At 51.1% G+C, this 24,104-nt stretch overlaps 5 protein-coding genes across 5 annotated transcripts; 2 read left to right on the forward strand and 3 right to left on the reverse strand.

The window, feature by feature from the left end:
* Window positions 1–557: 557 nt before the first annotated feature.
* On the reverse strand, window positions 558–1,758 carry BO66DRAFT_439643 (Ulp1 protease family protein; the record flags this gene model as incomplete). Its single annotated transcript, XM_025651169.1, has 7 exons — window positions 558–612; window positions 685–1,236; window positions 1,295–1,314; window positions 1,399–1,448; window positions 1,503–1,517; window positions 1,600–1,627; window positions 1,699–1,758. The coding sequence occupies 7 exons, from the start codon at window positions 1,756–1,758 to the stop codon at window positions 558–560; spliced, it is 780 nt and encodes a 259-aa protein (XP_025502758.1).
* Window positions 1,759–3,112: 1,354 nt separating this feature from the next.
* Window positions 3,113–8,889, reverse strand: BO66DRAFT_325804 (putative Rho guanyl nucleotide exchange factor; the record flags this gene model as incomplete). The annotated part of the gene is made up of 2 exons (XM_025643875.1): window positions 3,113–4,294; window positions 4,372–8,889. The coding sequence occupies 2 exons, from the start codon at window positions 8,887–8,889 to the stop codon at window positions 3,113–3,115; spliced, it is 5,700 nt and encodes a 1,899-aa protein (XP_025502759.1).
* Window positions 8,890–14,446: 5,557 nt separating this feature from the next.
* Window positions 14,447–16,089, forward strand: BO66DRAFT_308943 (telomerase reverse transcriptase; the record flags this gene model as incomplete). Its single annotated transcript, XM_025643262.1, has 5 exons — window positions 14,447–14,902; window positions 15,046–15,313; window positions 15,371–15,619; window positions 15,672–16,012; window positions 16,063–16,089. Coding segments are annotated over 5 exons (1,341 nt in total), but the record flags the coding sequence as incomplete, so codon positions are not given.
* Window positions 16,090–18,480: 2,391 nt separating this feature from the next.
* BO66DRAFT_117999 (uncharacterized protein) lies at window positions 18,481–19,084 on the reverse strand. The gene has a single exon (XM_025641880.1). It carries the CDS (start codon window positions 18,867–18,869, stop codon window positions 18,519–18,521), a length of 351 nt encoding a protein of 116 aa, XP_025502761.1. The 5' UTR covers window positions 18,870–19,084; the 3' UTR covers window positions 18,481–18,518.
* Window positions 19,085–21,231: 2,147 nt separating this feature from the next.
* Window positions 21,232–23,748, forward strand: BO66DRAFT_118012 (putative TBC domain protein). The gene is made up of 2 exons (XM_025641881.1): window positions 21,232–22,621; window positions 22,673–23,748. Exons 1-2 carry the CDS (start codon window positions 21,424–21,426, stop codon window positions 23,737–23,739), a joined length of 2,265 nt encoding a protein of 754 aa, XP_025502762.1. The 5' UTR covers window positions 21,232–21,423; the 3' UTR covers window positions 23,740–23,748.
* The last annotated feature ends 356 nt before the right edge of the window (window positions 23,749–24,104 follow it).

Raw genomic sequence — 24,104 nt, forward strand, 5'->3', positions numbered from 1 at the left:
AGAAGCAGTAGAAGCAGTAGGACCAGAAGCGGGTTCTATACCACCAAGTCTTAAGAGCATCTACTGTACATTCGGCTGAAAGGCTAGGAGGTACTGTACATGGGATGAGTTAGTCCTCGAATCATACACCATCAGAGACACGAAGCACAGACAAGGCCAAGTCAACCGTGATATCTCACTTAATATGCATTTCAGATAGCTTATTAGTCTGGCTCGAGAGAACAGAGGTATCATGTCATTGCTGAACAAACACAGAATGCAAAAGCCAAAGATGATCATGTTAAGAACGCCCATCCAGCCAGCCAGCCAGCCAGCCATGCTCAGCGTCTTTTATCCATCCCACCTAAGCAACCGACGGCCATGGGGTTGTAGGATTGTAGAGCCTCCTCTGCCAGAGGGTAGCGGTGCGTAATGATGAACTAACAATGTAGTGAAGTCGGAATAGAGAGGAGGGACGGGTTGTAAAAACATTAACCGCCCCTCTCCGTCCCTTATTAATATGAGTTCTCCCAACAGCTCCAAGCCGTCCCTTCAAATTTATACAGAAACACCACCCATCACTCGATCCTAGGCGGACTTGTCGACCTATGACCCATTGGGCTCATACTCGCCCTTATTCATCTATTCATTAGCAACCACGTCGGGTATCGTGAGAACAATGCACCGAAACCAAGGGAAACATACGATCTTCGCCTCTCCCCCTCCTTCCTGAACCCCTCAATGATCCGCGCGATTTCTTTCCGGCCGGATCTCGCATCCACCTTTCTTCCGCCTAGACTCAAACTGACTTTCTCGTTCGTATTCGCTGTCAATAATCGCTTCAACAAGAGATACCGCATGCTCAAGCAGACGAACACCCCACAGTCACTCCCGTTCTCCTGAACGGGCGAGTCTTCCAAATGGACGTATCGGATATTCCGATTCAACAAATTTCCTAACTTCATCGTCACAGCCTGGGCCTCCCAGAAGTTTCCAGGGGGCAGGGAATCATAATGAAAAGCGAGGCCGTCAACGATCGATACGAGCAGCAATGACCAGTGTGTGCCGCCCTCGGCTTCGGTGACGTTACGACAATCATTGATCGGCAGGAAAACATGCGTAGTACGGGAAAAGTCCGGTAGGGCCTCGCGGAGAGTTCGAGGGTCTGGCGTCTGGAGAATCATAAAGGACATGCTGGGGCGCAGAAGAACGATATTGGCGGATTTGGAATGGGAGAGGAATTCCCGCTCGAGATATCTGGCGCATGTCATCAGTCCTTGATTCGGAGAGAGAAGAGAATCGGGGGCTAACACACTCTTCCCAGAAAGAGATTACCTAGGCAGGTAGGTATATCATGTCAGCTCTGATACCAGCCACGACCAATGTGCATGAATGACCAACAACATGATATCAACGAACATTATCGGTGAGCCAGTCATCTTTTAAAGATTGCATGTCTCCTCTGGTTACTAGAATTCTGGTCAGAATCTCTCCGGATTTTGCGAGGAACGAAGGCAACATACATCGAATATCATGATCTATTCATGAACAAGACCAATTAGTTGGATTCTCAACGCCACGACCGAATATTCACCAGAAGAACCCGTAGCATGAACTCACAGCTTAGGTACGCGTCATCAGGGTTTAACTGCAGTTGGGGAGTCATCTCGATTAGCCAGATGTCTGACACGGAGTATGACCGTAGCCCAGGAAACTCACAGTATCACCGAATCGTTTCATTCTCTTCACCAATTTGCCTCCCAGGCCACCGTCCCGCATCTTGAGACTTGGTCACTAGATCCGATCTCACAGTGTCGTTGCGGATGCAGTAGACAAAGCTCCGTCGCAATCCCAGCCTCCGTCCACGCTTGGATTTGGCGACAGGAAAAATGGAATGCCACGCAGCACGTATGCTATGATGGCTCAAGCCCGAGTATAAGCTGTCCAATTGTGTGAGGGGGATGTGCTTTGGTTTTGCTGCAGATGCAGGTCAACGGCGATGCGCACGGGTGGGTCTAGAGATGAGGTGTAGGTTGTTTGAGGTGCAGTTATCAGTATATTGTGGCAGTTAATTCTGATAGTCGTCAAACGAGTGCGAGTCTAATTATAACAATCGCGCGCTCTCTCTAGTGGGTTCGATTTGGTTTCATAGGCGGCAGGCTAAGGCGGCGGAGGACGCAGAAGGAATCGAAGGTTGAACAGCTTAATCGGACTTCGGCGAAAGTGGGCTCTAGTTTTCATGCACAGTAGGCGAATGTGGGGTTAGAAAAATATAAGGTCGAATTAAGCTACAGACTGAGAACCATAAGGCGGGAAATGAAGGTCCCACAGGCAAGAAGGAAGGATTTAACGAGAGAATCGACCCGACTTCATTAGCGATAGAGAAGAGGAGGGAGGGGCCTGTTGTTATCCTCGGCAAATTCCAGCAAGGAGATTTCTCATCAGCCACACCGCTACGCCATGCACGTCACTCCTCGGTGGCTGAGCATCCACCCCCAAAGAATAAGCTGGCTGAGGCTTAGTATCAGGTTCTAAGGGTTTAATGGAAATAAATACATTCAAGTCGTATATTTGTGTACTTAGCATTGGCTTGGGATAGTACAGATAGTACTGTACTACATACTTTACTTGCAAGATCGCATCAACAATAAACAATATCTCTTCGTCTTAATCGAGGGGGTATCTAAACAAATACATCTTCAAAGGCATGCATGCAAGCTCTTTGAGCAGAAGCAACACCAATCTTTAACAGAAATGACCGTCTGCAAATCTCGCCTATGGCATGAAGTTCACCAACCATCCACCCCACATCCTTTTCATCCAATCATAACAAGCGCCCAAGCATAATTCCAGACCAGAGAAAGCAGAAAATACTTGCCAACATGAAATCCCCGCCCAACGCGCTGAACTCAAAAACAATGAGGGAATATAAGGACAGGTAAGAGGAAATTAATAGTATAAACAATGTCGCACTGTCAAAGGTACCACCATGTAAGATCATAGATGTGTATGACATGCGGAGGCATGAGATTGTAAATTTGAATGAGTCGTCGCCCGGGGAAGAGTCGCACCAAGACATGGTTCCTTAGGCTTGTAAGACTTGTAACCAGAGTGAACGTGCAGAACGAGTGCTCTAGTTCGTTAGCTTCGCAAAGTGTTTGTTCCAGATCCAGCCGACCTGACGCTCGGGATCATCTTGGTTCTTAGCCAGCCACAGTTCGCCTTTCTCAGCAATGACATCAAAGATCTCGCCCACAACGTATGTCAGATATGGGTAACCAGCTTCTCTTCGAGCGCGATCAATATTGAATTCGTATATACTGGCTGCGAGAAAAAGGACTGCTGGCTCTTTCGGGGGCTCGTGATCCATTGGTGTGTTCTCTTGTGGATTATCCGACATCGGCATCGCTGAGGAGAAGAAGTTCGAGTACTGGCCACTCGACGACGCATGTTGTTCATCATCAGGCCTAGTCTCTGTTTGGGAGGGACCAATGACATCGACTAAGAATGGGGAGTCGAGGCTCAATCTGGGCAGGCTCGGGAATGACTCAGTATTAGAGCCGGATGCTGCAAGCGACACTGTTGATGCGCTGGTCACTTGCTGAAGCACTTGGCTTCTAGGGATTTCAGCGGATTCATGGGCACGGCCGGAGAATGTCGAGTCTGCCCTACGTCGCCCCAAAGACACTTGAGATTGGCTGTCGACGCTGGGCGACTGGAAAGGATAGCCGCCGATACTGAATTCCTGAGACGCTTTGGGCGATTCTTCAACCGTCGAACCCATCCGCGTGCTGACACTGTTCACCGTGGAAGGTCGTCGAGGCGAGCTGATGGTTGCCCCACTCGAAGGCGTGTTGAAGTTGACAAGATTCATGGTATCGGCGAGCAAGGATCCATTGCAGCTTCCAAGCGAGAGCACCTGCCCTTCAGCATAGTTGAACTTGGAGGACCAATTCTCAACGATCTTTTGAATGTCCTCTGGAAATGCCTCGAATAAGGATCCAAGATTTCTTTGCAATTGATGAAACCAGGTGGTTTGAATCTGCACAAAGTTCTTCAGACACGCCTCCATCAATTTGGCAGTGAGAGCATAGAGCTTCGGAAGCTCATCCTTGAGGGTTTCATTGAGGGCAATGAATTGTTCCCCTTGTTCCGTCGTCTTCTTGTCAGGCTTGTCCCCTCGGTCCTTTATGCTCTTGAAACGAACATAGTCCATTAGTCGCTTGTCGCGCTTCTTCATCACTCTCTGGGGACCATCGTGGAGCTTGAGTAGGGTGACCATCGGATCGATGACGCTTTTTCGGACCACCGCAAGCTGAATGATTGAATGGCCACCTGTTAGTAATGGAGATCGACAGGTTCAACTCTTCCTAAGCATGATGTTGCACTTACATGGTCGGGTAAAGCCACCGTCATGATGGCCTGAACAGAGACTTTAAGCTCCCGCCATTTCCCTTCCAGCTCGACATAATTCGACTGCGCGACATCGACAAATCCTTCGATCGCAGTGACAAATTCGTTGAAACAATCCATTGAGCTCTGGACCTCTTTTGTGTATGATTCTGCATCACGCATGACGAGCTGCAGCTGGAAAAAGTTATCTCCAAACTTCTGGGATAGGCTGTCGTATTCTTTATCTTCGAACAAGTCGATGAGTCCTACTTGCTGCTTCAGCTTCTCGGTGCGTCTGCCAAAAGCCTTGGAAAAGCCGGTCCGAACATCAGACTCCTTGCGTTTACGTCCGACCACCTGACCCACAAGATCCGCACGCTTTTTCATTTCATTGATTCTGACAGAGATATTGGTAACCTCCTCGAAAGCAGTAATGAGAGCTGTCCGGTCAGGATGATCATTGGGTGTCGAGTCGAGAAGTTCAGACAGTAATAGAGGATACTTCAGAATCCTCTGTACGGGCTTCACCAGTAAGGAGTCCAAATCCCATGCAGTTGTGAGATCGGAAGCCCAATCACGACACTCCTTGAGCCAGATCGCCACTTTCGGGTTTCGCTGCAGAGTTTGGAGCTTTCTATTAGCAGCGTCGTGATTCTTGAGATAATCCGCATAAACCTTTTCCATGTCGCCAATGTGTGCCACAAAAGCCTGTCCAATGAATGTCATTTGGTCCTTCTCATGGTCCGAGAGGCCCATGTTATCTGATTTGTCTTCGTTCCTTGAAGCTTGGCGATGTCGCGCACTGCGCTTGCTGCTCCATCTTTGCGACTTTGGCATTACATAGACACTTTTCGCGGCCTCTTTCAGGGCGTCTTGGAAAGCCATAGAAAACTGAACGACTTGGTCGGAATTTGCGAAGAGAACTTTGACGTCTTCGGAAGAGAGGTCCAAACATGAACTCGAGGTTCCCTTATATATATCGTCAACAACTTTCATATCCCGACCAAAGGTGTATTCAGTATCAATGAGCTCCTTGATCACGTTTCGTCGTTTCTTCAGCCGCCGTTGTTCGGGCGAAGGCGACTGGGGTTTGGACTGGAGATGCTCAGAGCTTGAATGTGCCAGTGATGTAGCAGACGAGTGCAGCGTCTCCGGAGATAGCGTCGGTTCAAGCCGCTGCAGAGATGAATTTTCACTGCTCCCTGTGCTATTTATAGGGTCCAAAGGAGAGAATATCCCATTGATATAGGTGCTGAAACGCTGATTTGCGATAGTGGCGGCTGAATCATATTGAGTGGGTGGCTGCGCGATGTCGGTTGCCGCTTGCCTATGACCAAGGGTCAAGCTATGTTCATGGAAATGCGAGTCCTGAGGGACCTGGACGTTGAGTGCCAGTTCGAGACGTCCTTCTGTCCCTTGCTGCGATGGATCCCAGGCGCTTGACGTGTCCAGCCGCGGCGTGGAAGCATTGTCTAGTCTAGACGCCGAATCGCTTCGTTCGCCTTGCGGAGTTGAACCATCCGCGGCAGCAACCTGCATCCAATCCATGATCGAAGGAGATGCATGCTCCCAGTCGTCCCGCATGACGAGACTGGCTGCGTATCTGGTCCGCTCAGAGGCAGGCATATCTGTGCTATGAGGGACCGAACTCGCGTCCTCAGACCCGTCGTCTTCCTTCGTATGAACGGCTAGCTGTTGGGGCTCCGGAGAAGCACGTATAGGCGGCAAGGGGAGACCAAGCCCTCGGCCGTTAGCGATCTCTTGGATGTAGAGCTGACTGACTCGCTTGGAGTCCCAGCCCCCGAGCCTGGCTAAGCTAGGGGCACTAGTCAGTGTATAAAGATTGGCTTGTGGCACAGCCTCTGTCTTCAAGTCGTGTAATGATATCTGTGTCAATGGATTCGCGGGCGGGTAACCAGTCTCAGACCGAGTACAGGACGACGCAGAACATGAATGAGTTGCAAACTCACTCCCATCAGCGGAATGGCGAGGTGGTGGGATGTCATCAACACTGCGCTCGCACTGTTCGTCTGTAGAATGCTGGTTGTGGAGGGATGATGACCAAGAACTAATACTCCATCGGTGGGACATCTCGTTGTCTGTTGTTTCATGTTGTGTATAGAGGTCGCACGGCTCCTGATTTTCGCTGCTGTCCGTATGGTCATCGAAGCCCAGCGCATCCCGTAGCATGATGGGCACCGACTCTTTGTCGTCAGCCTCAGAGAGGCTACAATCTTGTTCATCACATGATGAACTGCTGGAGCTCGACTCGCGTATGTGCATGATTTGAGTCAACAATGCTCGATGCGAAGCATGTTGATTTTGCATGAGGTCGACTTGTGGTTCTATGTCGAAAGCGGTGACATGTGTCTCATTGGATTCCGAGGTTGAAGCAGACACAGGAGCCCCGTGTGCATCGCAGTCACTCTCCAGCTCACCAGCAATAACAGGCTGGTGCCCTAATGTTGGAGAATCCATGGTTGTATGCGACTCAAAGGTTTCAGTTTGCTTCCCCTGCAAGACCACATGTGTATCGACATATAATTGGGGTACCGTCCGCGTTTCTTCGGGCTCTTGCTCCAGGTTCAACTGCTCGTGACCTACACCCGCTGCTTCGTCTGCGACAGGAAGGTCATCCTTCATGAGCGCAGAGTCACCAAAGTCTTGCTGCTCAGCCTGCAATGCTTCAAGTTCAGCGGCGTTGGTGCCTTTCGTGTCTTCCAATTCCTTATTTCGACGTCGAATCTCGGCCGCTTTCTCCTCCTTTCTCTCATTCTCCTGTACCGTGCGATTGAATGCCTGTTGAATCCTTTCACGTCGGGTCGCAAAGTCAACATTGCCCAACTCTGGCAATCGGCGATCCCAAGGTCGCGAATTCCTAGACTCTCGGTCACGATTAATCTGCCTCTGGAAGTTCGACACGGTTTCAACGACTCTCGATCGTGGAGTCTGGAGGGTAGTATGTGATACGGGTTGCCGAGGCCGGGAGCTCCGGAGGGGTGGCGATTTGGCTGGCGGAGGCGCCTCTATATAAGCTTCCAAGAGACCACTGCTCTCGGGGATTTGACGACGGGACCGGGCGTGGGTGCGTGGTGGTGTTATCAGGACGTGATGATCATTGTGTGACGTGTCACGCTGTGCTTTAGGCGACGGTTTTGGAAGGCGGCTAGTGCCTTTCGGTGGCAGGGGAACTCGAACCGTCGAATGACTTCCGGACCCCGTAAAACCGGTCCTCGAGGGGGTGGAAGACTCGTCTGAATCCGATGTTGAATGAAGGCGGTGAGATGAAATCGGAATGCGAGATTTAGCGTTTGAATGTTCTTGAAATGTTTGAGAACCGGACTGCAAGGGGGCGGGAACAGCCATGTGGAAATCAGAAGGCCGCACGGCCGTTTCCACCGACAAAGTCCCGACGAAATCGCTTTGTGTTCTTCTGTGATTATTCGGACTGCTGCCTGTGCTCACTTCTTCCAAGAATGGGGTACGTCCAAGGTACCATGCGGTGGGTGTTAGTGGTGTTGGACCGGATGAATGGTCTAGGTGGTCTAAGAAAGCGGGACTTGAGCTGAGAATATTCCCCTCAGATCCGCGACGACGCGAAGCAGGGTACTCAGCGCCCAGAAACCCCGTATCGACACTGAGTTTCTCGCCGAAGACTGCACGTCGGGGATCTCTATCTGAATTGCGGTTGTTCAGGATATTCCCGCCCTGGTCAATTGGTCGAAGCGGTAGAGAAACCGGATCCGACGTGTCTTCACCAAAGGTATTTAGGGAATGCCAGCGAGGAAGCTCTTGTGCATTGGCCGTGTCGTGAGCCTCACGCGAACGAGGAAGCGCTCCCGACCGATGTGATCCTCCTACTGGGCTGGTAGGACTAGCAGCCCTCGATGGTGCCCGAGATCCAGCTGTGAGTGACGAAGGAACGGGGAGAACCTGGTCGCTATTGTTATTAAACTTGTTGACCAGGTCTTTGAATGATGTCTGCCTGGCCCTGGTCGTCGAGGCCCGCGCGGAGGAGCCCCAAGCGGAGTTACCACCAACGCCCTTATACGACGAGTCGGAAAAAGAACGACCCTGACCCGTACTCCCGCCTGAGGACTCGATCGAATGTATTGGTACCGAGGAAACACGCTGGAATAGATGGGGACGCTGCTCTGCGGTTACGTCACTCTGGTCTTCGTCCACAGCACCATCATTCACAGTATAATTGCCTGTGGGCAGTTGCGCTCGATAAAAGTCGTCAGGGTCAGGCGAAGATCGGCCAGAATTGTCCTTATGATCGTCGGAGGGAAGGGTTGCAGGTAGGGAGTAAGGTTGCAGGCTTGTGAAACTCGGTTCAGTGGCATACGTTTTACCCGACAGAGAAGGAGAGAAGGAGGGCGCGGCTAGGGAGACGTGGTAAGGGTCGTTTGACAGGGAACGGTAATAGGAATTGTGAATATCGTGGGTGTTTGAGGAAGATAACCGCGGGCTGACGTCCAAGAGCCGGGAAGCGTGCTCAACATCACTCCCGGACATCTTGCATCCTTCAGGCGGAGAGTCAGCGGATTGTCCTCCTTCGACTCTGCCCTTTTCCCAAAGAGAGGTGGGCAAGGGAGGAGGCTGGATGAGAAAAAAATCAATGCGAAAAGAAAGGAGCAAGTACCCAATAGAAGATTTGGTTGGGAAGGGGTGGGTGTTTTCCAGGTCAAAGGTACTAATCTCTTGATGCGTTGTTCGCCGCTGGTAGGCCACCGATGAGGTTGCAGGTTAACCGGGCCAGAACTATAAGGCAATCATCACCGGGTAGTACCACCCGAGCACGGCGTCATATTTGAGACGAGTTGAGACCACCAAGCCAGAGAGGGACGATTCGAAAGCCGTACCCCCGAAGACCGGAAGATTTGTCAAGCTGCTGGACTCAAAATAGAAGCGGGGACTGAAGGAACAACAGACTGCGAGACAGCCGTCTGTCAGCAATGACCCCCAGGTGGATAAAGGGCGACAGAGAGAAAACCAACAACAGCAACAATTCCTGTTGGGTCAGACGACGGGCGGAACAAACGTTTGCACGGCGTCGAGCAGGGGTGAGGGGGTGAGGGGATGTAGAGGTGTAGAGGAGGTAGGTTTGTGGTAATGTGGGTGATGGTTGACGGAAGCAAGAGAAAGAAGAGGGTGTGGGAAGACGTAACAAGCGGGCCGAGAGGGGAGGGGTTTGTTGAGGTCAAAGTGGCAGGGCAGGGTAAGACCGTAGTCAAATAAAAAAGAGCAGAAACAAACCATTCATTGATTCATTTCATTCATGGATGGATGACGAACAGCAACCAAACGGTACGGAGTACCCATCAAGTAATCGATAGGAAAAGCCCAGACCCAGTGTATCCAGTCAGTCCAGTGTCGGGTTGCTTCCTATCGATTGGGAAGGGCTGCAGGTGGGCCGACTACTTTCAGATGCCCCGTTTGATGGATTGGAAGGGTGTGTGTGTGTGTGTGTGTGTGGTGTATGTGTGTGCGTGTGTCCCCTCTAACATTTGTTTTTCTTTTTCCTTTTCCTTTTATTTCCTTTATTTCTGTTTCCAGAATTTCTTCTTTGATTTTGGTAGGGTAAGGGGACTGGAAGAATTACAGATTACTTGATGCGTCGGTAATTTTTTTTGGTACTGAGGAGCGACTACCTAGTAACTTACTAGTGACGGCAAGAATCGACCTTGGGTTTGAAAGTGGGTGCGGAGAAGGTGGATAATCAGGAGTAAAAAGCGAGGGGAATCCACCCAAGGAATTGACCAGAACTCTGAGACGAAAGGGTGACGGGTGTGCAGAGGGCAGAGGGGGTAAAGGGAAAAAAAAGACAAAAAAAAAAAAAAAAAAGGAACCCCTCCCCCTGCCCACACCCCCCATTCTAGAACTAGTCGAAGAAAACCAATATAGAAATTGTATGATAATAACAATGTTAACCCGACCGAGGGCCCTAAAAAAGAGACTTTCTCTTGACATCCTAAACCGCCAGAGTTTGAAGACAAAAAGAAATCCACAGACAAGGCCAGATGGAAGGCCTGGATGAGAGAGCAAGAACCGTGAGGCTATCTAAGAGGCTAGTAACTAGGTACTATAGGTAATCTACCTATCTACTCCGTACTGAGTTAATCAGTACTAGTCAGGTATGTAACTACTGTACTAATCCCTACCTCGCCTGTCTGCTCAGCCTTCAGCTCAGCCTTCAAAATTCTGTAACTAGAGTCATAATACACATCCTCTCCAGGTGTCTCGCCCTGCAGAGGTTCATTCCAGATTGAAGGGGCAACGTGTGGCCGACGAGAGAAGAAGATTCGATGAGTCGATTTGCGAACACCTCCACGGGTCCAGTGGCGGAATCTCCGTGCGCACTTCGATTTCATAGGTAGGCTGGTTTCTGCCTGACCACCGGAAGATGATAGGATAGTGTTGGAGAGGATTCCGCAGTTAGTTTAGTAGACGAGACAGAAATCGATTGATCTGCTATGGCTGGAAGCGAGCATGGAAGCCATAAAGAAGTCGGTACATGAACTCTATTCCCTTCCATTGGAGACACAACCGTTAGTGGTGTTAGTCGGATCGGGACTCGTCGTCCCTTCGGGCGTTCCATGGAACACTTTCCCCGCTGAGCTTTGTTCGCTGTGGCGCCTATTCTTCAAAGGGCTGGATGAACTACTATCGATCTGCCTCGACCAAAACTCCTCAAGATTGGCATACTTGAGGTATGTGCGAAAACCATCTCGTCCATACGTCTATCTATCTTCGTGCATATATATCTTTTCCCGGTCACGTTCAAGAGAGCTTACTCCAACTTGACGTACAAAGAAGATAAGGGTCCTAATTTATTGTGCTGAGTCGACGCGGTAATATACCTTAGCTAGCCTGGTATTCGTTCTCTTCCATTTCTGCAGGATTCGAACAAATGACTCGTATAATCTGGTTCTTGCGATCTCCGCGCCCAGTTTCTTGGATTGTCAGGTCTTTGACAAGCAATACAAATCACCGATTCCTTTCCTTGTGCGTTATAACCCTGCATAGTCTATTTCACTATAACATCAAAGGTTCCAGATTCCGGAGCTTGGCTCTTATGACTTTCTCTTTTCAGTCGAAGCAGGAGGACAATGCCATCGGCGATCGACTCCTATTTCCGAGCCTCGCAAGCTGTAGTTTATTTCGCATCCGTCCCAACACGGTACCGCTTCGTGCTGCGACTTTTGCCCGTCTTAAAATGGCAGTAAGACGGCGCAAGGGAGAGATGGGTCCATTTCGACAGTTGCCATGAACGCAAGCAGAACTGCCCCAGTAGGTTATTATCACGGTCGCACAGCAAATGTCTAGGCGAGACAAGTGAAAGGTGGCACACGGGGCACCAGCAATTTCACTTCGTACTACCCCAGTCTACTACTAGATTCTATAATTCGAGCTAGTCTGCAGGCAATGAGGCATACCAGATCACTCGTGTTCTACTTACCCTATACATATACTCATCCCACCAAAAGATTGCCGTATCATATATCAAACAGCTTGTGACTGGAACACAAAGAAGGCTCTTCTAAGGTGTTCACTAATGGTAGAACGGCCACTTTCATTTGCAGAGTGCATCTACACCAACTCAGCGTCCTCGCCGGAAAATTTCATCAGCCTCCAGGATGTCCGGAGAACAGGCTTGACGTACTGTACCTGACTGGATCCACTTGAGCATGTTCGGCCTATGGACGATTTGTGATTCGGAGTGGGTAACATGACGCCGGGTGACGATGTTAAATATCTTACTGGCTGGTCAGCCTCTATTCGGCTCGTCGAGGATATACGGAGTAGAGACAGAACAATGATGAGATCCCCGTCTCCTACAGCCCAGGATACCCCCGGATGCACACCGCTTCTCTTGGACGATGGTCCGTTGGCCTGTCTTCCTTGCAGTTAAGAAAATGTCCCACAGATACGGAGTAGATGTACTTGCTTTCCCGGGGCGAATCTCAGGGCCGTGATCATTCTTTTTCCTCCCAGGAAGCAGACATAGATAGTGGGCAGATACACCATAAACCCCCAGCATTTTGCCAATCTCGTTCAATCAACACCAAACACCTGCTGAGGGGAGCATGTTGAAGCGCGAGGCTGACGTTGTGGGGACGCAATGCGGCAATCTGTTTTTCCTTGCTACGTAGGCCGCTGCTAAAAGCCTAGCGCGGCGACCTTTCTAGACCACCGTCTTTCCAAGGATCTGGCACAGCCGACCATCCTTGTCCGTGCGAGCACCATGGCTATGATTATTACTATACGTGCGATATTTGGGGTCATGATTGCCGGACGACAACCTCATTGTGATACTATTATTATTGGTGACCAGCCCCATCTCTTTCCGGAGCCTCGATCTCCTGGTCCATTCAAGGGAGGGTCCAATTCCTCATGCTTGTAATCCTGTCACTCGTGGCTTCTGCTCAGTGAAACAAAAGCGGCGGTAAAATAAGATGAAGACCGAACCCCCGTGGTTCTGTCCTCAATTGACCACACATTCAAACGTAGTAAATCCTTTGGGAAAAAAAGGTAGACAGCTCAACATCATCATGCAGCAGACAGGTGCTACTTTCGCTAAGCTTGAAGGATGGTCTGCACCGAACATCTTCAAGCTCAAAACAGAGTACCGGTACGCAAGTACATGTACAAAGGGAGTTCAATCAATAAGTTAATGACTGTTAAGTTATCACTAGCCACCCGCCGGCCCGCCGGATGTCGCTCTCTTGCATCCCGCAACCCTTTTGACAGACACCTGCAAATGCTGTCTACAAGAGACAGCTTCCAGTTGAGATACATCAATATTTCAACATTGCAAAACAGATAGCAGCAACATTTGCTGCTGACTGCTGTCTTTCACCATAGGAGTCAGTGCCGATGACGAGTATGCTCTCTCGTGTGCAACTATTTCGCGGTTGGGCCTGTAGGGGCAGAGATCGGCAGTCACTTGAAAAGGTTTTTATGGTCACCGTTAGTTAGCGAGGCGCCTGAAGCAAGCCTTCTATTACCAGTCTAATACATCGTGACTGGATCTTACTTCACTCCCGGAAGAGCTGTTCAACAAGACACACGGTGTTGTGTGTACCGAGGATTATCCTCGGTGCCTCTCATCGCCCCCTAAAGGTGACGGGTCGGCAGTTTCGAGCCATACATGGGATTCTCGATCATTTACTGTCCTTTTTCTTTTCCTCTTCTTGTCTTTTTCTAAGGATCTGCGCCCCTGGCACCCACTGGGCTAGGACTTTACGGAGCAGAATTTGGACATATCGCAGACCGAACAAGGTTCATGTAGACAATAGGTGATCGCCCCAGCACCCTAAATCTGATAGAGTTCGCAGGCTGCAGGATCGCACCGCATTCCAGACGGGGGAGAGCTCGCTTCGAACAATACGGTAGGTGCCCGGAAGGTTCCCCCTTCCCTTCCTTCTCCTTTTTGCTCAGATGCACTTTCTTCCTTCCCCAGCTCGGGTGCCCATCAATAATTGAACCACCGAAGACATGTTCCATTGGGGAATAGCTTACGTCGAAGAGTGGAGGGGGAGGGGTTTCTTTTGTCTCACTGTAAAACACCACCTCACCTCATCTCTGTTCGATCGCCCAAAACGGACTAGCTCCCATTGATCGCCAAACTGGGGAGAAAAAAAGGGACCGCAAGGCTGTGTGGCCTTCCGGAGTCCCTTAGTTTAGTTTCGTTAACATGGTAAGTTACTCGTTAGAGTAACTAGGTGGTACTCCGTACTTGACTGTCTGTCTATTCCTGTATACGAAAGGACGTTATCCCGAAATGGGGTGATGCTGCTTCTCAAACTGGGACAGACAGCCTGCCCAGTGTGCCTCTTATCTTTCTTGATTGGCTTGGTTTCTACGCGATCCAGGAGTAGCGCGTCCTGGCGCGTCCCGAGTCCCCAGTCACTCATCCGCGCGCTTCCTCTTCTCCGCCAAGAAGTATCTACTTACATTGGTTGACTGGGTCAGCTACGTCCATCATAGTTCGTCGCCCGGCAAAGGCGCCGGGAGATCTGCCTGTCGTCCGAGTGAAGCTGAGGAGCGATTGGATCTCGTCTCCTTTTACATGGGGAAAAAGAGGAAGAGGCCCGTGAAGGGCAAGCATGCGCAAGGCCATTCGTCGCAGATTCGCATCACTGCGGCCTCCACCGGTTTCAGGGATCAAAGTGGCTTTTCTTCTGACCACGCGACCAAACTCACACACCCGGTAATATCGCTTTACTACCAGGAAGTGGTCACATTGAGACAGTTCCTCCTGCGCCAGATACCATCAGCCTCACGGTCCCGTCGTCGAAAAATCGCATCGGTCGGAACGAATCTCGAAGAAGGCGCCAATCACTCGTGCTCGGATTCACAGCGAGAACTAGCTATTCTCCTTGATTCTACTTTGGTGGGAATTACGCAAGACCCATCCCCTGCCCGCGATCAGGAACGAAGCCAAGAGCTGGCTGCGTTGCGCAAATCTCAGCCCAAGTCTCAACTAGCGAGCACAGACACTGGTCCGCCATGTGCACAAGCAGAGGTATGACTCTCACACGAGTTTGTCGTCTCTCATCCCGACAGCGCTGTATCTGCTTGCGTTCTAGCTCATACGAATTACTCCCTTGTGAATGATGCTGGGCTTTAACTGAATATGAGCACAGAAAAGCTGACTTGATTCTGTAGCTTGTGGACCGTGCTATAGCATTGATCTGGAAGCCATTTCTCTCCGAGTCCAAGAAAAGGCCGCATCACCTTCTGACCCGGGGATCCCGAAGTGTTGCTGAGACACACTTCTCGAATGAAAATGTTCAGAAGCTCAAAAGTGCCCCTTGGACGGAGGTCTTGGGATTACTGGGCAATAATGGGGAAGTCATTATGCTGTATCTCTTGTGCGATTGTGGGATTTTCACAGCCTTGGACTCACGCAAAGGCATATACCACCAGATCTGCGGTATGTGCTCCTCATCGAGCCACATGGAGGTGATACACGACTGATTAAATGAGCTAGGATATTCTCTTGAGAAACTTGATCCCATCAACACGAAGCCACAGCAAATATCCTTAGAGTCAAATTGTTTCACCACTGGCAAAGGATCCGTGGCGGTTAAGGATGGCCGGCAGATGACGGCAAATTGCTGTTCGAAAAGCCAGTCGAACTTGCGGACGCCGAGTGCCATTGCTTTCAATCGTCACCGCATGCTTTACGCTTCGCCCATGCCTGTTACCAAAGGAAAATCCATATTGGGCCTAGGGAACCGTAAGTAGTCCCCAGTCCTTTCTCGCTATCAATTTACTCATAAATGGTGTAGATGTTCTCAACCGTTATTCCTCGTCCATCTCGCAGTCCAAGGCCGTGCACGTCATGCAACACATTTTCCCCCTGCAGTTTGCACTGACAAACGTTTTCAAACCTGACCCGGAGAACGACTCAAAGTTTTCATCACGTGAAGATGAGATCGCAGCGAATTCAAAGAAGCGAAAACGATCTTCCACAGACTCTGAGAATCAGATCACGAACAATGAACGAGTCCAGCCGGCGAAAATCCCAAAGCGCCTTCAAGGACAGGCGTCGGAGCTGGTTCGACAATTACTCAATCGTCATAAACGCTGCCCGTACGGATACTTGTTGGACTACTACTGTTCTTCCGAGGTAGGTGTAATTAGCGACCCTACGATTGATATAACAGGCTAAGAATCTAGCATATTGGTCCATGGAAACTCGGCCCACGGGACTCCCAATCGAGCACTGAATTGAACCCCCCGGCGTCCGAGAAGCTGACAACCCAGGAACGAGGGCTCGAAAGATATGCATTGAATGGGGGTGTCTCTACTTCGGAAGGTCAGAAAGAGCACGATCATATCGAAAGACCTGCGTTTGTCGCGAGGGAGCCCGCGACCAAATCAGCAACTATATTGAAGCCCAGTTTGACGGACTATGCGACCCCGACCTCTTCCATCTCGGCCTATTGTCAAGCCGCTATCCGTAAATTAATCCCACCACAATTCTTCGGCGCCGGACAGAACAGAATTCACAACCAAAGTGTAATTTTCAAGAACGTTGACAGGTTTGTCCGTATGCGACGATACGAAAACATGTCCCTCCAGGAAGTGTGCAAGGGCGTTAAGGTTTGTTTGCACAAACTCAAGATCGACATCGTGTCATGCATGCTAACGGGCCGATTGTTGCTTGCAGATATCTTGCATATCCTGGCTCGGTCCCGCTGCTGGCCGCGATCAGCTTGCCGATCCATCACATCATAAGCTTTCGCTCACCGACCTGCAGAAGCGCACGGAACTCTTTCATGAGTTTATGTACTACTTATTCGAATCCATCCTCATCCCCATGATTCGTGCAGCCTTTTATGTCACCGAATCTCAGTGCCACCGAAACCGGTTGTTCTATTTCCGACACGAGGTCTGGCGCACCTTGACCGAGCAGCCGATAGATGAACTGCAGGCTTCTATGTTCGAAGAATTGAAGCCGGAAGAAGCCCAACGGGTGCTAGGTCAGAGGACTCTGGGATATGGATCATTACGCCTTCTACCAAAAGCCACTGGTATTCGTCCCATCGTGAATCTCAAACGACGGATGCCATCATCGAAACGCACTGTGAACTCCACGGTCGGTCCCATCCTCAGTGTGCTGAACTACGAGAAGATGCACAATCCAGCTCATTTAGGTTCGTGCCTAAATTCGGTTGGAGAGTTGCATTCTCGGCTGAAGAGGTTCAAGAGGGATTTACTCGCGCGACAGCCGGTGGCTGTAGGTCCATTGTCTTTACCTCGGCTGTACTTCGTCAAAGTCGACATCCAGTCTTGCTTTGACACTATTCCACAACAAAGTATGGTTCGTCTCGTCGACAAAGTGGTTTCTGCAGACGCATATCATTTTACAAAGTACGTCGAGATGAAGCCGGCAGACGAGTTTAACAATATGTGGCCGCTTCATGGACAGCGGCAAAGCCGGGCCTGGAAGAGATGGGTGGGTAGAGCTGCTCCAACAAAGAGCCCCCAGCATTTGGAAGAATTAGCCAGCAGAGGAGGCACGAGCCAACGAAGGAATACTGTCTTTGTGGATACATTCTGGCAATGGGAGAAGCATTCCGATGATCTACTTGACCTTCTTGAAGAGCATGTACGGAACAACATGGTCAAGTTCGGAGAGCGCTTCTTCCGCCAGCGCAACGGTATTCCCCAGGGCTCGGTCATCTCCAGTCTGCTGTGTAATCTTTTCTACGCGGAGATGGAACGGGAGGTGCTGGAATTCCTCCGGTCCGACAATACTCTGCTTCTTCGCTTGATCGATGACTTCCTACTCATTACGTCAGACCTCGCCCAAGCCAAGCGCTTCCTGCAGGTGATGATCCGGGGCCAACCAGCGTATGGGATCTCCGTAAACCCAGCCAAGAGTCTGGTCAACTTCTCCGTCCAAGTGGATGGCGCGCACATCCCCCGCATCGTAGACACTAGGTTGTTTCCTTACTGCGGTAGTCTGATTGACTCCCGCACTCTAGAACTACACAAGGACCACGATCGGATTCTCGACGGGGGCGAATCGGTCGCGGCGAGCCTGGCCAACTCCTTGACCGTGGAATCGACGCGAACTCCAGCCCGCTCACTGCATCGCAAGTTACTCACGTCTTTCAAGGCGCTCATGCACCCGATGTATCTTGATACTCAACACAACTCGGTCGAGGTCGCACTGGCGAATCTATATGCGAGCTTTGTCATCTCGGGCATGCGGTTGTACCGGTACACGCGCTCCCTGTCCGGACGAGCACATCCTGCACCAGGGGTCGTAGTTCGGATCATCCGTGATCTTGTCTATCTTGCCAACCGTTTGATTCTGAGCCGTCGACAAGAGAAGGCCAACTCCTCGGCCGCGATATGTTCTGCGCAACCGGCCGAGGTCGAGTACTTGGCGGCGGCAGCCTTCCAAGCCGTTCTTGGGCGCAAGCAGACGCGGTACGTAGGTGTCCTGCGCTGGCTGCAGGCAATTTTACGCGAGACCCGTCCCAAATCCACGGCCACCGCTGCTCGTCTGGCCCTAGTGGTGCGCCGCGGCAATGCCGTCTATGACAAGTGGAAGTTCTGATAGACTCCCGGGAGGCGTTTCCTTGGCACCGGCTTTGGCTGAGCGACCGTTTGTTTGGTTTTTACCTTGCCTTAGCTTGCTTGTACTTGTACCTGGGGTACTGAAATAACGTGGGCTGGTTGGATCGAAAATTGACTGGAAACGGGCTAGTATCAATAATCCCAGTCTGGGATCTTGTTTGTGTGAACAGGATCAGACCAAGAACGGTGATGTAATAAACATTAAGATCATGGTTCGTGCTGTCCGAGAACCGGTTCAGAGGGGAGGAGGGCTCTAACTTAGTGACGACAAGATTACTACAGCGACGATTACTACAGCGACGGAAGCAGGAAATCCGGGTCATCCGCCAGCAGGAAAAGAGTGGTCCGTTGATCGGCAATCTCGACCGGTCCGTGAGTGTGTGAGATCTCATGGATGTCTGAGATCGACTGGTTGAATGTGTGTGTGTGTGTGTGTGTGTGTGTGTGTGTGTGTGCGCTGTCCGTGGACGGAGATATGGAGCACCCCCCCAGCAGATCCGATCCGATCGCAGCGAAGGATTGACCCAAAGTACTCAGTCAGAAGTCTAAGACACAATAAGGTTGCATTGTTGATTATTATGATCGTTCTTCTAGACGACAGTTCCGCTTGTTCAAGTGTGGTGTTGTGGTGGTGGTGGTGGGTGTGGGTGTGGGATGTAACCGTAGTGGGTGGTGGTGCGAGCCCTCGAGTATTATTATTAGTTAATAACCAATCTTCAATTATTTTCTGTTTTGCTTTCGTTTAACAACTCATTTGTAACTACCGCAAGCGTGGACTACCCAAGACGGGTTTAGGGCTGTGGCTCCAAGCCGGGTCGGAGCTACTTTTTGCTTTGGGGAGTGGAGAATTATTCCTCTCGAGTACTGAGGATTCAGGTACAGTACCACAAACCTCCCTCCACCGAGGTCAGTGGCGGTCCACCTCCGAAAGCTGCTCGTTCTACTCCGTACTTACTCAGTAGTACCACCGGTACGCCGGTAGGTACCTGGCAATCCTCAGGCCGACAACCCACGGAACCTCTACCAAAGGGACGAGGATTATCTGGGTCAGGGGTGAAGTAAGAGAGGAAGGAAAAAAAACAGAAGGGATGGGGTTTATGGTCACTTACAGGCAAAGAAAACAAGACCCAAAAAAATAGAGAGGGAAGAAGAAGAAACAAAAAAAAAAGGAAAGGGGGAGGCAAATTTCGGACCGAAGGTTCTCAGGATCGATCTGAAGTGGCAGCAAACCTGAGCAACTGTTACCCTCCCCGGGTTCGTCTGGAGAGTAGCAGCAGCAGCAGCAGCAGCAGCAGCACCTCTCCGCAGCCCAGCGATCTTCCAGTCGATCGCGTCTCAGCTGTGGCGGTGCGTTGCATCTCTAAACTATGGTATTATTTGCCTCGGGGGAGTTCCTCACTTCCTCCTCCTCCTGGCGGGGGGCCGGTTTCGACCATCTTATCATGAGGTGCCCTCACGTCGAACCACTTATTGATACTACGTACTCAGTACAATGGTTCAGAATCTGGAGATTTAGAAACCACTATGTTTCATTGGATCACCCGAATTCGTCGTCCTTCCAAAAACGCTAATCTCGTTTGTCTGTAAGTTAACTGTGAGAGCCGGTAATCTTCTGGTAAAATAATGAAAATGAAAGAGATACTACTAGTAGAGAGAGAGAGGGGCGGCATTACCTGGAACTCATCTTACCGGAAGCCAGCCAATGAAGCTTTTGAGGTGGGAAATGGTATCGCTGGGGCTTCATTTGGTGCGGTGTTAGCGGATTGGCCAGACCGTCGTCGACAATAACAGTGGACACTGCCGACAATTGAGCTAGAGAGTTAATAGTCTAGTGTTTAGTTTAGTTAGCAGGTGGCAGCAGCCTGGCTTACCTCCTGGGGCACACTGGGGCGTAGATAGAGAGGAAATCGAGGGATTGAGATGGCCTGAGGCTCTCTCTTGTGAGGTGCAGTACAGATTCAGTACAGTACTGTACACCCTGCTGCTAACTATCCTTACGGACTTGGTACAGTACTAAGTGCTCTCTTACTGAACAACTGCGCGCAGTACTCCGTAGGAGCAGCCTAATAGTGTAGCCCTGTTAACTTACGACTATTCCGTACTCTTTCCCAGTAAGGCTGCCCCCTCCGTATGTATGTGTATTACCACCTCATCCACTCTCTCCCTCCAATCCCTCCCTCCCTCTCTCTCTCCCTCCGTTCTCCTTCTCCTCCACTCTCCATCACCGGATGCAGCAAGTTCATCATTTCCCCGTCACTTTAGTGTAGTTCCATCCATTCGTTCTTCCTTCTCCTCTTCCCCTTCTCCTTCTTCTGTTCCCGCTTGGTCCAACTCTTTATTCCCATTATTATTTCCTTCTTCCTCTCGTCTTTCTTTCCTCCTTCCATCTATTCATCTATTATTCCTTTCGTTTCCCTGCATTCCTGTCTTTCGCTTGTCAAGTCAAGTCAATCGTTGAACAGTACTCACCCCGTACAGTACATACATACATACTATACTCACTCTCCTTCTGTCTATTCCTTCGTTCTCGGAATTCGGTATCTCCCTACAGTCGATGGTTGGTACCTTTCCCGTCTCCTTTTCTCATCCCTCCCCTCCCCTGCTGTTGCGGCCCCCAATGCGCTCATTCTTGCCAACTAACGCCTGATCTCCCTGTCCAGCTCTTCTTGAATTGACCCACCCCCGGAATATTACAGCCTGATCCAACGGGCGCGACTGCCCTTCGACTTCACTCTTCGTGTATATCAGATCAACCCTGCGACGTCGAACGCATCATCATCTAAACACTTTTTGCTCTGATTGGGTCAACGCTCGCGGCGCGATCGGAACCCGGCGCAGTCAATTCTTTGTTTACACCGACCTCATTCGTCTTCTCAGAAGTCTATTATCGGGTTCGTTTTCCTCACTGCTGGAGCGTGTCGTCTGAAAGTCGAACCACTGTCCGCGATGACGACCATCTGCTCGACTCCAAATTCTCCGCCCGATCTGACCGGGTCCAAATCCTCCAAGTCTTCCTCCTTTCGTTCTTCCTCCCAACATTCCGGCCCCGAGGCTCTTTTCACCGATATTGCCAACTTCGAAGAAGTCGACCTCCAAGACGAAGCGCACATCGCCTATATGGACACTAAGGTCCCTTTTAGTCGGGCGGGCACTATCACGCAGACTTTCCCAGCTAGGATGCAGGCCAAGTCCGCTGTAGTCACGACCCGCGACTTGACCGCCACGAAACCGAGTAAATTGACGGGGCAGACTAATGGCACCCTGACCCAGCCGGGCCGCGGCGGACACAACACCAAGACCGGAACTCAGCGGGATCCGACTGCGAATAAGCATGCACCGCTTCAAGTGTCTAAACCCCGTCGATCGCGATCGAATTCGCCTTTGCGACCCATTTCGAGCTTAGGATCCTCACCCTCCACACACAGCTTGTCTCTGGCTCCCGCTGCTCCCCGGACACTCAACCGCAAGCCATCCTGGCAGCGCACTCGCAGAACGCTCAAGGATCTGGAGGAGGAATATCACGATTCTGATGATGACTTGCCCGAAGATGCCAGTCTATGGAACGTTCCCATCTCTCCCCGACCGATGCAAGATCGAGCCCCTTCCCGGAGTACAAGTCCAAACGGCCGCAGCCCGGGACCCCGGCCCTTGCCTCTGTCACATTCCGTCTCAGATGTGACCCTTCCAAAGTCCCCATCGGGCTCGCGATCCCCTACGTCACGGAAGGCTCGCTCCAAGCCACGGTCCAGCTCTGCGGGGCCGGAACGAGGCCAGATTTCTCCTCGAAATCCCCGAACCTACTCGTATAACAACATGATGTCGGACTTGTCGGAAGAGGCGCGGATCATCACTGAGACGCTGGAGTTTCATGCTGACGAGCGAGAGCGTCGGCGTGGAGAGACTTTGCAGAGCGGGCTGTCTTCTTTGAGGTCTAGCACGGACTCCAAGCAGGGCTCTAAGACACCGATTGAGCTGCCACCGTTGCAGAAGTCGAATATCATGATTGACCCGTTGCCTATCAGCAAGGAGAAAGAAAAGGTGCTGAGTCGGACACGGCCAAGCTGGCTGCCGCCCAAGGATCCTTTGGAGGAAAAGCGGCATTTGAAGGAGTACAAGAAGATGATGGCACAATCTCGGGAAGCAGGTAAGTTTGCGTCCAAGGCTAGCTTCGACAGGCCACTAACCTTTGGTACAGACAAACGTCGAGCTGCCAAAGTCGCTTCCGAGAAATGCGAGAAGGACAATACCCGGGAAACCCTCCAACAAATCTGGGACGAGTACGTCTATCCAAACTGGGATAACGTCATTCAGGAGCCGCGCACGCGGGAGCTCTGGTGGCGCGGTGTGCCGCCGCGACTTCGGGGATCGACCTGGCAGCGGGCCATCGGCAATGAGCTGGCTCTCTCCGACGAAACGTACAAGAAGGCGTTGCAACGGGCCAAGGACGTGCGTGCCCGTCCGGACAGTGATACTGGGGAAAGCAACAAGCGAATGCGGGAGTGGTTCGCGACTATCGAGCAGGACGTGTCTAAGGCTTTCCCGGATCTGAAGCTATTTCAACCTGGTGGTCCACTTCGCGAGACGTTGATCGACGTCTTGGAGGCCTACTCGATGTATCGGAGCGATGTTGGATACATCACTGGACTGCATACCATTGCGGCCCTACTGGTCCTCCAGTTCCCGTCTCCGTCCTCCGCGTTCCTCGCTATGGCCAATGCGCTAAACCGCCCTCTTCCTGTTGCCTTTTTGACACTCGACCGCGGGGCTATCGGTCGGACATATTCGCTAGCGTCCGCGACGCTTAAATACAAGTTCCCACGTCTTTCAACGCACCTCTACGAGACTCTCCGTCTCAGCGATGAGGAAATCTGGGAACCGATGTTCCGCTCCCTCCTGACAAACGGGCTGGACTTGGAGCGTCTCAGCCGAGTCTGGGACTGCTGGGTATTCGAAGGAGATCGGATCATGATTCGCGCGGCGGTTGCGACTCTGGGCAGCTTGCAGCTGCAGCTGTTTGGCTTCACCAAACCGGATGACCAGAGTCGACAGTCGGTGCAGGGGATCCTGAGCTGGGGACCGCGTCAGGCGGGGACCAACAGTAGCACAGAGCAACGCCACAGTGCACCGGCAGCTCCTATGCCGGCAGGATTTGGTGGTGGAGGTCTAGCATCTTCCGGGGTTGGTGACTACTGGCGACTCTCCTCGGCAGGCGACGAGGATGGATTTATGAGCGAGGTGAGAGAAGCAGGGAAGGTTCGGTGATTACTTCCATTCGTTTCTCAATTTCTTATTCTTGAACATAATTCTGCTGCAGTGGATACGATATTGGCTGCAACTGTTAATAGGATGGGCTGGTCTGTCTTCAGTTCAGTGGGTAGTAAATCAAACTCGCTGTGAACACATAGGAACTGTTGTTTCTGTTGGGCTATTTTTTTTTCTTGTGACCTGGCCAGTTCACTAGCTGGGTAGCTGTACATGATACAGATAAGGGGCCGTTCCTGAATATACTTAGCAGTAAGGTAAGGTGAGATCAACAGGGACCGATGGTTAGTGATCCGATCGTATACTACTTTTCACCTTTACCATCACCATGACTTCATCCGCGCCGGCGCCGAAAACGTCATACT

This window comes from Aspergillus aculeatinus (genome assembly GCF_003184765.1).
Source record: "Aspergillus aculeatinus CBS 121060 unplaced genomic scaffold BO66scaffold_31, whole genome shotgun sequence".
Classification (NCBI taxonomy): Eukaryota; Fungi; Ascomycota; class Eurotiomycetes; order Eurotiales; family Aspergillaceae; genus Aspergillus; species Aspergillus aculeatinus.